General features: G+C 32.8%; 1 protein-coding gene across 1 annotated transcript; it reads right to left on the reverse strand.

Moving 5' to 3' along the window:
- Positions 1-2,180: 2,180 nt before the first annotated feature.
- Positions 2,181-12,479, reverse strand: LOC132731002 (uncharacterized protein DDB_G0283697-like). Its single transcript, XM_060717095.1, has 5 exons — positions 12,365-12,479; positions 8,062-9,107; positions 7,363-7,718; positions 6,444-6,554; positions 2,181-5,507 (listed from the first exon to the last, which is right to left on the reverse strand). Exons 1-5 carry the CDS (start codon positions 12,462-12,464, stop codon positions 5,318-5,320), a joined length of 1,803 nt encoding a protein of 600 aa, XP_060573078.1. The 5' UTR covers positions 12,465-12,479; the 3' UTR covers positions 2,181-5,317.
- Between the last annotated feature and the right edge of the window lie 2,029 nt (positions 12,480-14,508).

The following is a 14,508-nucleotide window of genomic DNA, read 5'->3' on the forward strand; positions in this document are numbered from 1 at the left end:
TGGTATTGAAATATTAGTTGAAATACATGTAATATCACACGGTATACATGCAATGAAAGAAGGAATACATGTACTTTAAGACAATATACAAGTAATTTTCAACCATGTGCAGACTTTAAATGTTAAGTTATGTAACATTGTTTGTTTTGTCTAAGTAAAATGATTTATATATATCATATATATACTATTGTTATTATCACTGGATTTTGTTTGCATTTCTAAAATATACTGAATTATTTATAAATCGAAGGGGTCATAGTAATACTGGCTAACTTGCTCTTGAAGTGGGCGTGGTTTCTAGAATGGGCGGAGTTTAGACAGCGTTACGTTGAGCCCGGGAAATGAAATGTGATGGAAGTATAAGCAAGAATTATTTTTTTTGTTGCTGATGGTCTTTTAAATAAATGCTGTCAAAAGATGGCCGATTATATGTCTTTATGTAGCTTGTTTCTATCTTTACATACATCGTTATAAGGACATTTTCGGGATTTTTCATAAAGACATAGGCAAAATTAAAACTGAAAAACAAGAACGGTGACCCCAATTTTTTTTTCCCGCTTAAAATGTTTCTGTTATCATATTGTAACAACATGCGAAGTTTAAAAGAAATTCTATTGAACAGTTTTCATTTTGCCCATATGTCTTTATGAAATGTCTACATGAAAACTCCCGAAAACGTCCTTAAACAAATTTTTCTAAGAAATCACGACATGATTGAGTCTCCTTACCTATAGTGAACTTGTAATTTATTTGTATGCATGATCCCAAACTTTTTTTTCTTTTTTTGGGGGGTTTTACCTTGCATTAACACCGTGAAAGTCATATGGCGATTTTCCTGATCAACTTTAGAACTGACATCAGGCCAAAAAGAATCCTTCCTTACGGAGTCTTTCAATTGTTTTTTATTTGTTTGTTGGGTTTTACTGTAATGGTCATAACTGGTGTGACTCTCCAGCTGTAGTGGTGGAAGAAGACCTGAGGTGCCTTTCCATGCATAATTCCTGCCATGAGCAGGCATGCAAGAAGAACAATGTAACTTTCACAATTAACTGATTACTTCTGTACATGCCAGAGCAGAGGTTCAGTGTGAATGACTGTAAAAAGGATATCTAATCAATCACAAGGAAAGTGACTTGCCCTGTCTCGAACCTAGGTCGCCCGATTAAAGTCCAACGCTCGACCTATTGAGCTAAAAATGCTATACCTATTGTGCTAAAAAAGCTAGACCTATTGAGAGACAGCTTACAATTGTCCACCAATGTATGCAATCCAAATTTTGCAGTGAATAAGTATTCCAAGTATTTCAATGGACCTTTCCAGTTTTTCGTAGCACACTTAGCCACACCTTTTCCATTCATTGCTAGGTCAACTGCTCACAAACATAAGCGTGTGTTGTTTTGTGCAAACCAGGTCAACCAGTGACTATGTATTATCTCAGTGTAGCAATTGGATAACAAGTTAGCCAATTTACATAAAACTTTAAACACTGGATAGGTCCATATCTTTTGACAGTTTTTGAGAAATTAATCTTAAAAAAGTTTTTCCAGTAAAAATAATAAATATGTAAAGAAAAGGGCAAAAAGTAACAAGGATTATCTGCCTTTGTGATATTGTATCACAAGATTGTGAACAAGTAAGACAGATTTAAAGTGAAAAGTTTGGTAGTTTCTGAGAGAACATTTTACCTGTTAAAGGTCACAGTGTCCTTGACCTTTGACCTAAATTCAGTGTAGTAAGAGGTAGGTGTATCCACATATTAAGTTTCAATGTTAAAATTAAATACGCCTCCAGATGAGCAAAAATATTTTGATAAAATCAAACCTGAGAATGAGGTAATTAGATTTTCGGAAGAGTATAAAGATTCAAAATTCTAGTATTAATTTACACATAATTTGCGATTAATAACCAATTTTTCAGTATTTATAACTATATTTCTACTGCATTACTAACGCAGTAAGGGCTATTTTTGCATATTTTGACCTCTTTATGGTAGTTAACATGGGTTTTAAGTGCCATTGATAATGTCTAAATTGCATTATTTTGGTAACTGTTAGCATGACTATTTATGTAAACTTAACCAAAAAGGTTAACCAGTAACGCCAAAGAGTGGGTCATATCAATACCTCCACTTTTTTTCTTTACACAAAATTAACAGGAGTTGAAAAACAACAAATTTCTAGTTTTTTTTTTCTTTACAAAATTTTTATTTTGACCGATGCTTTTTTTACATGAAAGCCTTTTTTACAAATGCTATGAAAAATGGCTGTTTTTTAACACATGATAATGATAAATTTACATCTTACAAAGATGGCAAACTCTTTAAACAAAATAACAACTTTGACAATGTAGTCATGATCCTACGAAACGACAATAAATCAATTAATGATCAATCTTTGATAACATTTATTTACTCGCCAATAAGACTTGACCCCAATATAAGACTTGACCCCGCTATAAGACGCGGGTGACCCCACTATAAGACGCGGGTTCTGTATGACACATTAAATGACAATATTTCACTGTGACAGAAAACAGTAAAATTTCTCCTTACCCATATATGAAGGAATACAACAGAAAAATATTCAAAGAAATAATATGACAACAATTAAGCACTTTGTACAAGCAAAATATGATACACTTAATTATTTTTTGGATCATTATTTATACACATGTAAAAAATATATGAAACAATTTTACATGCTAATCAGTGAAATACTTGTGTGAGTTATTATTTATAAAACTCACTGTGTATCGCTTCTGACCAAAAAACAACAACAACAAAACAACCCTGTGTATTAATATAAAAGAAATATGCTGACTACATCATTTATATCAAGATATTTTAAATTCAAGTGACATTTTATGTTACAATTTAGCTTGCAATTTACACTTTTATGATTCAGGCTAGAAATCAACAGGGAGGTTTATTCCCATACTTTATTTACAACAAATAAACAAGTAAGTATCTTGAAAATTCCACAGTGTATATTGTGTAAAAGAATATAGGTAAGGTAGATGAATTTCATTCACATCATTAAGGTAGTTTATTTAACGAAAGTAGTTTGCTGTGAAGTTAAATGCTCATACAAAACAAATATCCATCATTGCATATCATGTACAGAGTAAATGTATTGAAGACGAATTTCATTTACGCCAGTTTGTAGATGTATATAATGTAAATGAATATGCAGTGTTTTCTATAAAATATGCATTTTTTAATAGACAACAGCTGTCCATAAGACAGCAAGGCTAGAAGTGCTTGACCATAATAAAGGGACCTAACATTGTAAAAAGGTAACTCAAGAGTTACTGGGCCTGTGTAAATAATTTATGCAACCATAGATAACAAGTGTGCAAATGTTCAGCCCATTCCTTTCAGTAATTTTGGAGACACCAATCTGCATGCAAAAGCTTAACCAAAAGTGTGACATCTAAGTCTGGGTAAGATCAACAGCTCTCCCTAATCTTCCAATGGTCAACCTTAAAATGTTTGTGAAAGAGGCCAGTCCTGGTGTAAAAAAGAAAAATGCCTGAAAAAAGGACTAGCTTGAAAAGAAAATGGCCTGATAGTTTTTTAAAAGAAGATGTTTTCACAACAAGAAAATACAAAAATATACAAACAAACAAACACAACAGTAAGTATCAATCAAAAGTATAATAAAATCAAAAACACAAACATTCTTTGTAAATATCATACTGTGTTTAAAGCAAGTCCCTACGCATTGTAGTATACACAAAAAAATGTGAAGCGTTTAAAATACACTGCTGCTTTTAGAACATGGAACAGACTATATAAAATAAACACCTAAATTTCCAGTTTTGCCTTTTAAGAAAACCTGTAATGGAAAATATGCAATGAGCTATTTATAGAATGTATTTCTGGTTATATGCTATTTATAGATTAAAAAAGTCCATTTATCTATTTATCTCTCACATCCTTAAAACAACACAAAAAAATTGTTTTATGTATAAACCTTTTTATATTTAAAATCAACATTTCAAAGTCTTGAACGGCACTGTAATATATCATAGGCATGTGTTACATTGAACACCCTATTGAGGGCAAAACACCCTACTGATGGTCAAAATACTCTAATGAGGGTCATAACCTCACTGAGGGTCAAAACACCTTAACAAGGGTCAAAACATCCAATCTAGCTAAAGTTAACACTCAGTTACCCCAAAAATGAAAATTATGATAAATCTACATGTATTCGCTATGCAATCTGAAACAAAAAGCTTAACAAAATTGTTACATGATAAAATGCTGCCCTAAAATCCATTTACAAATATGTCAGTTTAAGTACATATACTTAAAGCTGAATTTTGCACAAAACAAAAATATATTTTAAATTTCAAAGAAACAAATGTCAATTTACACATTATCATACAAAATTAAAATGAATTCAAAAATCTTTCACACCATGCCTCATATATATACATAAATACTTAGAAGAATGAAGTTTAGATAAATGTATTGATTTTTTCTCCCTAATCAGAACACAACTTGAGAATTTAACACGTTTCCTGGAATTTCTTGATTTTTTTTTCTCCCTAATCAGAACACAACTTGAGAATTTAACACGTTTCCTGGAATTCCTTGAAGAGGAAAAATGTTAGGACAGAGTTAAAAATAATTTCCTGTTATAACTGTGTACAAAATTAATGCACTAAAGGTTATCTATGAGGTGTGACTCCTCAAACTTAAACATTCATTACAGCTCTATCTTGTTTGTAAAATTATGTCCTGTCCGCTACACCATAGTTTCTATCTTGTATTTGAAATTATGTCCTGTGCACTACACCATAGTCTATATCTTGTTTGTGAAATTATGTCCAGTATGCTACTCTGTAGCTTTTATCTCATATTTGAAATAATGTTCTGTGCGCTACACCATACCTTTCATTTATGTCAATTGCACTACACAATAGCTTTCATCTTGTATGTAGAATTATGTCCAGTGCACTTCACCATAGTCTCTACATATTTGAAAATTTGTCCAGTACACTACATCATAGTTTCTGCCTGCTATTCAAACACTTCATCATAGTCTCGGATATGCTAGATTATAAACTGCAAGATACACCACAGTTCCAATTACGGCTTAAAAATGTGCTTTTCTTGACATTATGCCGAGACACTTTACAACACATATAGTTCTTATATTATTATCTTTTTTGTATGAAAATTCTTCATTTTACCACTGAAGAACCACTGATAAGCTTAAAGATGTAACAAAGTGCAAGTTTACGCTTATGTCAAAATTTTATGAGGGTTGTACAAGATCTGTCAATTCTCCTAAGTCATCAAACGTCTCTAGTAGTAACCCCCTCTTTGATTACCCCTGTAATTCTGGTTGTAACCCCCTCTGTTTTGGTAATTTCTATTGTAGCTTCTGTCCTGACTGTTTCCTCCCCTGTTTCCTTGGTAACCACCATACTGACCTTGATGCCCTCTGTGACCTTGACCTCCATAACCTCTGTTGTCCTGGTATCCATGTCCACTTCTAAAATATATTTTTTACTATGTTTCAATACATTATATAAATATTACATCACAACTAGGGCGCTAGAACATAATGTTCACTTGATACAAGTGATGTAACGCCATGTTCGACAAATTTTTTTTTGGTAAAGGGTGAACATTTTGTTACAGTGAACATTTTATTATTGTCAATGGGATGTGATGTTTATTTCTATAACACCAAACAAATCATTTTTTAAAGACTTAACATAATAACTACGACCCAGTATCCAAGGAGGCATGTGCGACATGTTTGGTAATGTTGCAATGTGACATTACAAAATGTTATCTTCTGACACTATATATTTAATGAATCACTTAAGCTTTAATCATATAATTGTATCCACAACATCTGATTTGGGGAATATTTTATGCAGCATACAGAGGATATCAAATAAGTAAAGGTTCAACAATAAATTTTTCAAATGTGTTGAAAAAAAATTATATTATGCGAGCGAGCCTCTGGTGGGCATAATATTATTCTATTCAACAAGTTCAATAAATTTAAGGGCTAGTTGTTGTTTCCTTCAGCAAGAACCCTCACACTAATTGCTCAGTACTGGTTGGTTCCAGGAATGGATTTGAAAGTGTGTCTATAAACTTATAGCTTCCCACACAAACAAACTAAAAATAAATTCTGTATAAACCAAATATACATATCACAAAAGTAGATTGTCAACCAAGCACTGGATATTGGATGCAACATATACCATAAACTAATGTATTTAGTGAATGGACTTCTCCAGCTTATATTTTTGGAACTGCCAACTTTATCAATATTGCAACAGTATTTTGAAAACCCTATTACTGTAACATTTATTGCAAAAGTAAGCGATACCCCATTACTGTAACATTTATTGCAAAAGTAAGCGATACCCCCATACTTTAACATTTTTCCCAATTCTAAAAATAGACGCACCTGTTATCGCCATGTCTATAATCTCTATTCCTGTTGTAATCTCGGTCTCGGTCGTATGAGCGATCTCGGTTCTGATCGTAGCTAGATCGGTTACTATGGTAACTGTCTGACCTGAAAAATGTTTAAAAAAAATTAATATTGGTAAATGTAAGACACCATTTAGGTTTAAAAGGAGCTCCAAAGAGGTCACTAAGCCTAAAAACATAAAATTTGATATTCTTGCATACATCAAATGATTCAATTAAATGGAATAATCAGCAAATGATGTGAAGTGTATAAAGTATATTTATTATTATATCTCGTGTAAACTTTTTACTATATATGATGTCACATTTACTATAAATGATGTCACATGGTGTTATTTCAATCTATCATCCTGGAAATGAATATCACCCGGTCAAAAATTGTTTGCAAAATTCCCCAGGGGAAGTAATCTATACATACTTAAAAAAACTTGTTCTAGTTCTCTCCCCTGGCTGCTATTTTTTTGATATGATAAAAATCAATGATGAATGGCTCTCGGAGTAATAATGCATAGCAGTGAAAAATCATATTAAAATGTTGGTTCTGTGCAATTAGAAGTTGTTGTCAAGCCTTTTTTTAAGAGTAAATTTGGCATTGCGATTAACTATACTGATAAATCGGGCAGATAATTTTGGTCTTTTCTTTATTAAGACACATTAAGAGATAATTGTCATGTGCAATATGTTAATCCCAATGACCGCGGGAAACCTCAGGTTGATTTTTTCACTGACCTACAAAGGTCATGATAATTATGTCAACTTTCCAGCTTAACTGATGAAGGAAGACCTCCAGACACCCCTTGGTGCACAACTTGACACATCAGCAGGCCCTCAAATATAAACTTACCAACTACTCTCATATGGAACTTATTTTAAAATGACATAATTCAACTTACCTATTAGATCCATGTGATCTGTTGTCTTGGCGGTGTCTGTCATCTCGCCTTGACCTGTCATCATATTTAGATCGCTCACTACTTCCAGAGTGATGCCTATCCCGGGAGTCACGCCTCTCTATGGAATGTCTTTCACTTGAGTCCCTGTGTCGGTCCTGAGAGCTTCGGTCGCTTGATGCTCTTCGGTCACTTGAAGAGGCTCTATCTTCAGATTTCTCTCTCTCAACATCAACTTCTTTATCCTTTTCTTCCTCTTTGGATTCATTTCCTTCTTTGGGTATATCATCCCCTTTAGGTTTGTTTTCATCATCTACTTTAGACGATGTCTTTTCCGCTGGAGATGGTTCAGCAACAACCTAAGATGAACAATTATATTTAGGTAATTGATTAAATTAACTCCTTTCTTACTTTATTTTAAACTGCTGCCATAAATAATCTTTAAAAACTTAATGAAGGAGGAGACGATAGATGGACATGGCAAACATTTATTAAATATGTTCAATCAAATTAACTTATTAAATAGAGGATACTTTACAATTGGATACATAGAGGGAATTTCAAGTCTGTTTGTTTTATTAGATTTTAAATCACATCCAAAATGTTATTCCAGCTTAACTGGCGAGTGGCAAGTAATTTGAAGTAGTCTCAATAAGTTTATCAAAATCCTAACATAAAAATATTTTGTTACTCAATTTTTACCTGTTCTTCTCCAGATTGTTTGTTTTCTTCTTCTGTAACAGTGTTCCCTTCCTCGACATGCTCCTTTGGAATACCAGTTGTTTCATTAACTTCTTCAACAACCTCTTCATTGTCCACTACATTTTTCTCTATATCCATAGACTCGGCATCTACATCCATTTCTTTAACTTCAGGACTTTTCTCTACACATGTTTCAGTGTCAAGTTTTGCATTTTCTTTCTCAAGACTTTCTTCAACCTTGGGAGATTCAATCGATGTTACAGGCTCATTTTGTTTGTCCTCTTCTTCCATAGATTCCATTTCTTCCTTATCAACCAGTTCTTCTGCAGATCTATCCTCTGTCACATCAGTTGTTATATCCATTGTTTCTTTTTCATCCTCCTCTTTACCATCAGTGTTGTTTTTCTCATCTGTTTCTTTTGAAGCTATCTCTTTTTCCTCCTTATCTGATACATCTTCTTCAACTCCAGTTTTCACATCTAGTTCATTGGTTGTCTCCTGTTCCATCACTTCTTCTTCATTTGTTTTAACCCCTTTATTCTCAGCTGGTGCAACACAGCTGGTTTCTTCTGTTACCGTCTCAACTTCTTTTTTAGTCTCTTCACTTTCAGCTGCTGGATCATTCACAAGTTTAATGCTTTTTGACTCTGCCTCTTCGTTTTTATGATTCTCTGAATTTTCATCTTCTGAATCTAGATTAATGATATCAGCCTCTTTAGTCAAATTTTCTTTTTCAGCATCTTTAACTTCTTCATCAATATCAGCAGGGCTTTTCTTATTCTCACAAATATCTTTAGGCCTGTCAATTTCTTCATCAGGTTTTTTGGATGCGTCTGTAACCACATGCTGTTTTGTTTCAACATCTGTAGTGTCAGTAGTATCTTTCTCTTCGGACATTTTTCGGACTTTGAGATCTTCAGTAATTGGTTTTACTTCAATTTTCTCCTTAGTGAGAGACTTTTTGTTGACATCTTCATCCACATCCTCACTTTTCTTTGTTTGTATTTCTTTTGGTTTATTGTCTAACTTTGGTTTAGATCTAATCTCTGAAAGAGAAAAAAAATATTTGTATTTTTAAAATCCTAGTGCAAATATATCAATAAAAGTGAAATTGAAATGAGAATTTAATTAGAACTTTCTATATATTTTATGTCTATTTCTTATCAATTTATGCTGTGTGTATATCCATATCATTTAGTGACAGAAAAAATTATGTCTTCTTCATTTTTATTTTACATACTGGTCTGTCCAAAATGGCAACCATAAACCATTAACATATCTCTAATACAACCATTGAAGTAGGCTTAAGCAAATAAAACATCTATACAAAATGTGTGTAAACTTGTCTTTCATTGGTCAGTTTTAATGGCGGCAAGTTATACTGCTGTAACATTGGCTTTCATTGGTCAATTGTAATGGCTACAAATTATGTGTGTAACATTGACTTTCATTGGTCAATTGTAATGGCTACAAATTATGTGTGTAGCATTGACTTTCATTGGTCAATTGTAATGGCTACAAATTATGTGTGTAACATTGACTTTCATTGGTCAATTGTAATGGCTACAAATTATGTGTGTAACATTGACTTTCATTGGTCAGTTTTAATGGCCGCAAGTTATACTGCTGTAACATTGGCTTTCATTGGTCAATTGTAATGGCTACAAATTATGTGTGTAACATTGGCTTTCATTGGTCAATTGTAATGGCTACAAATTATGTGTGTAACATTGACTTTCATTGGTCAGTTTAAATGGCTGCAAGTTATATGTCTGTAACATTGACATTCATTGGTCAATTGTAAAGGTTACAAATTATGAGTGGGACATGACTTTCATCGAACAATTGTAATGAGTACAAATGAGCCGCGTCATGACAAAACCAACATAATGGTTGGATCAGGACCCATGCTGTTCGCTATCAGTTTCACTACATGTTGTACAGTTCGTAAGCGAACAGCATGGGTCCTGATCAGACTGCGTGGATGCGCAGGCTGGTCTGGATCCATGCTGGTCGCAAACCCATTATGTTGGTTTTGTCATGACGTGGCTCAAATTATCTATAATACTGCTAATTTCTAACAATAATGTATACTTTAATGATAAAGAGCATAAGCACTGTATTATAAATATTTGTTTTAAAATTTTATTACCATGTGAAAAAACTAAAATCATTTCAAATATGTCTAAAGTAACTGTAAACTAATGAGCAGCTATTTGCATAGAAAAATAATTATATAATATATAAGGAATTTATTACTTCACCAATACCCCTCTGATTGCATGCTATGTAATAATGGAGAAAAAAATAGGAAAAAGTTATATAAGATTGTTACCACAGTAAAGAAACAAACAGAAAAATTATATAAGGTTTAAACATGATGCAAATTAAGTTAATTCTTTCAGGTTTAAACTTTATTAAATTAAGTTAATAAATATCAGGTTTAAACCAAATTATGTTATTAATTATCAGGTTTAAACCCTTTAGTAAATTAATTAATGTCAGGATTAAACCCAAAGTAAATAAAGTAAATTAATATCAGGTTTAAACCCAAAGTACATTAAGTTAATTACATCATATTTAAACCTGAATTAAAATATTAAGTTAATTTTTTTCTGGTTTAAACCTGAAGCAAAATTTAAGTATATTAGGTTAAAACCCGAAGTAAATTAAGTTAATAAATATCAGATTTAAAGTTAATTAATATCAGGTTTAAACCCAAAAGTAAATAAAGTTATTTATATCAGGTTCAAATCTGAAGTAAACTAAGTTGACATTTTTCTCAATATAGGACATATAATTACAGCACACCCTCTGCAAAGCATCAGCCTCTCAGAGACAAATCATTTGGTTGTTGTTTAGAGGTTGTTGCTCTACAGAGTGTCACTCTGCAGAGGTTATACTGTATATCATCATTTTTCATTTAAATCAGACACACCGTAAAATTCCTAATAAACGCCCCTTCCCTAATAAAAGCCCCCCCCCCCCAGGCTTTTTGATATGGAAAAAAATCTGCTCATGAGTGGTGAACTCAAATCCTTCAGAATCCATTTTATTTCATAGTAAACACAAATGAACACATGAACTTTAAAATCTTAACACATTTTAATGTTATTACCAACCCATGTTCCACTAAATGTATTTTCAATGATTTTTGGATTTAAGATTTATTACGTGTGGTAATAATAGCCCCCCTTTTGGAAAATGTTTAGCCCCCGGGGGCGTTTAATAGGAATTTTACGGTACTTATTATCTCAGGTATCCAGCTGAAGACATTTAGTTAGTATATCAGATTTTGAGCAAGAGAAAAGCTAATATAATCTATCAGTTTTTATGCTACAGGAAAAGGTAATACATGTATATCTAAATTTAGAATGAAGGTTTTAGAATGAAGTGAAAGTTCTGTACTATTCTGAATAAAGCAAAAACAGCACATACATCTGTCACATTGAAAGTACATAAAATATGCCTCATGCTATATATAAACATATGTTATAATGCAAATAAAAGCAAATATGTCATATACCAAATATAGCAAATATGTTACACTCCAAAAAAGCAAATATGTCATATACCAAATATAGCAAATATGTTTCACTCCAAATAAAAGCAAATGACACAACCTAAATATTGCCAAATTCAAGATTTAAGAACACATGTCACACCCCAACCAAAGCAAAAAACCCACAACCAAAAAACAGCAAAAATACAAGTTTATAAAAATATACAAAATAAAGCAAATGTCTCATAAAATACAAATAAAGCAAATACAAAAAAGCAAATAAAATAGCATTATAAATCCAAGAGCATACTATATAAATCCAAGAGCATACTATATAAAGCCAAGAGCATACTATTTAGAGCCAAGAGCATACTGTAAACAATATGATTGTTGTGCAAACATATCTAAAATATCTCTGGTTAGTGAGGTTACATTTTAGCCGTGTCATGACAAAAAAACCAACATAATGGGTTTGCAACCAGCATGGATCCAGACCAGCCTGCGCATCCGCGCAGTCTGATCAGGATCCATGCTGTTCACTTACAGACCCTATAACAAGTATAGAAACTGATAGCGAACAGCATGAATCCTGAACAGACTGCGCGGCTGCGCAGGCTGGTCTGGATCCATGCTGGTAGCAAACCCAATATGTTGGTTTTGTCATGATGCGGCTCATTTGTACACAGGGAAGGAAGGTTGAAGATCTGATAAGGACACAGAATCTAAATATGACTAGGTGAGAGGGTACACACTTGGACTACACACAGTTAGCTGTAAATCACTCGCTAGCAAATTTCTTACCATCTGAATCCTTGACTGTCAAAATGACAACAACAACAAAATTAATGAGAAGCAGACGACATAAATTACAATTTATAATCAGAAGACATTTACATTTCATTCAATAATTATTCAATATATAGTGCCTATAGTGTTTGTTTATCTAGTTTTTACTCTGACGCAAGCCCAGTTTTAGTCATATCGTGGGAGTGTGTCATTGTTTAACATGATATTTAGTGTTCCTTTGTTTATCTGGTTGTTAGTAGTAACTCGTTACTCAGACTCAAACATTTTTATTTTTAATTTGGAAACTTTTTCCATTGGGGATTTTCGTCTCAAAACAACAAATTTTTCTTTTATCCTGTCACTTGTATCAATTTCGACCCGCTAACAAGGTGCCGTATATTTTTACTGATCTACGGCAGTTGATCACGTGGTATGCATGTTTGCCCGACTACTTTTCAAGAAAATATAAAACTGTCGTTAAATCTTCTGTGTGTAGAATAACGAATTTTGGAAACGTTGATAAAACTGTGTTTGTTTATTCTATTTCACTCTATAATTTTTCAAGCGAAATAAAAATTAATAAAAGTGAAATAAATGTAAAACTTTGCGACATTAAAACAGACTTGATTTGATTGTTTTGCACGTGCTGTTTGGCGCTACATCGTGACGTCACGTAAACAATACTTTAAACGTCTGTGCAGCGTTAACATCTGAATAAAAGATATTGGTGTTCGAATTCATTTTCTTAGTTAGACCATTTTCTTTCATTCTAGATGGTTTTCACAATAAAATTCGACAAAAAATTGTTTTTATTTATCACATTTTTCAAACAAAATGGCGCCCTCAATGTGAAAATACACAGGGAGATAATAAGAACGGCGAGTGGATTGTTGTAGAATAATGCACACTTCGGGCCTTCTTTGTTTATATAGAAACATTTCTGATAGTGTGATTAAAGGTAGTTTGCCTAATAAAATTCTTTAAAAAAAAACGGTGACAGGATAAATAGAATAATAGATTGGTGCCGTGGATGGAGAAAGTTTATCTGGCTTTGCTCCGGAAATTATTGGGTTCGCCTTCGGCTCACCCAATAAATTCCTCCGCCGCGCCAGATAAACTTTCTCCATCCACGGCACCAACCTATTATTCTCTATTTCCATTCAGAGTATAACCCAAAGGTAAGTTATAAGATACACCCTTAAAAAACCTACAATAAAAATTCTAGATATTAAATCAACACAATGAAACAATTTGCTGAGAATTAGATCAAAAGAAAAAAAAGAACTTTCTTGTTAAACACATTTATAAAATTAATAAACCACGATTCATTTAGCCCCACATAGGCATTAGTCACAATGAGAAATACACTGCAGCCCCCGTTTAAGCACTAACCTCAGTATTAAATCTCATAGGCCTTGCCCACCCTCCAAAAATGTATTTTTGGTATATTTCTTTTTCATGTAGCGATGTATCTTTCAATGTGACAGTCAAAAACAATAAGCAATTGCAATTAGAATAATTAGGACACTCATAAGCACAGAAGGTGTGAAATTTGAAAAGCATGCACAGATTAGCGTTAGTCCGCTCTTATGTTGCTTTATCTGTTGAACAGTTAGGTATCAAAAATTTCATATTCATATCGTAACTGTGGCATGCAAACATCGAAGAATTAAGTGAACCACACAATGCCCAAAATCAATTTAAAAATCCTGCACATATAATCGATCAGTTTAGACAGAGGAAATAAATGGCGTTTGATTAAATAAGGGACACAACTACAGCTGAAAGATTTTATTACAACTGCAATGGCTAACTGTTTACATTCATGATTTATGTTTTTCTTTCGAAAATTTTCTGTTTCTTTCAAATTTAAATAGTATCATTTAACATTCTAACACTATCGGAATTTATGATATAGCAAGAAGGCCCGAAGCCGTGCATTATCTGCTAACAATGCACTCGCCTGTTTCTTATTATCATTCCTGTGATTCACATGAGCGGCGCCATTTTGTTTTGAAAAAATCTGATAAATAAAAACAATTTTTTTGTCGAATTTTGTTTGTGAAAACTATCTAGTTGATGATAGAAAATTGGTCTAATGGAAAATAAATCAGAACCACCAATTCCTTTATTCCAGTCGGTTAACGCTTGTTACCAGA

Source organism: Ruditapes philippinarum, unplaced genomic scaffold, assembly GCF_026571515.1.
Source record: "Ruditapes philippinarum isolate M1 unplaced genomic scaffold, ASM2657151v2 ctg1903_1_1_1_1, whole genome shotgun sequence".
Taxonomy (NCBI): Eukaryota; Metazoa; Mollusca; class Bivalvia; order Venerida; family Veneridae; genus Ruditapes; species Ruditapes philippinarum.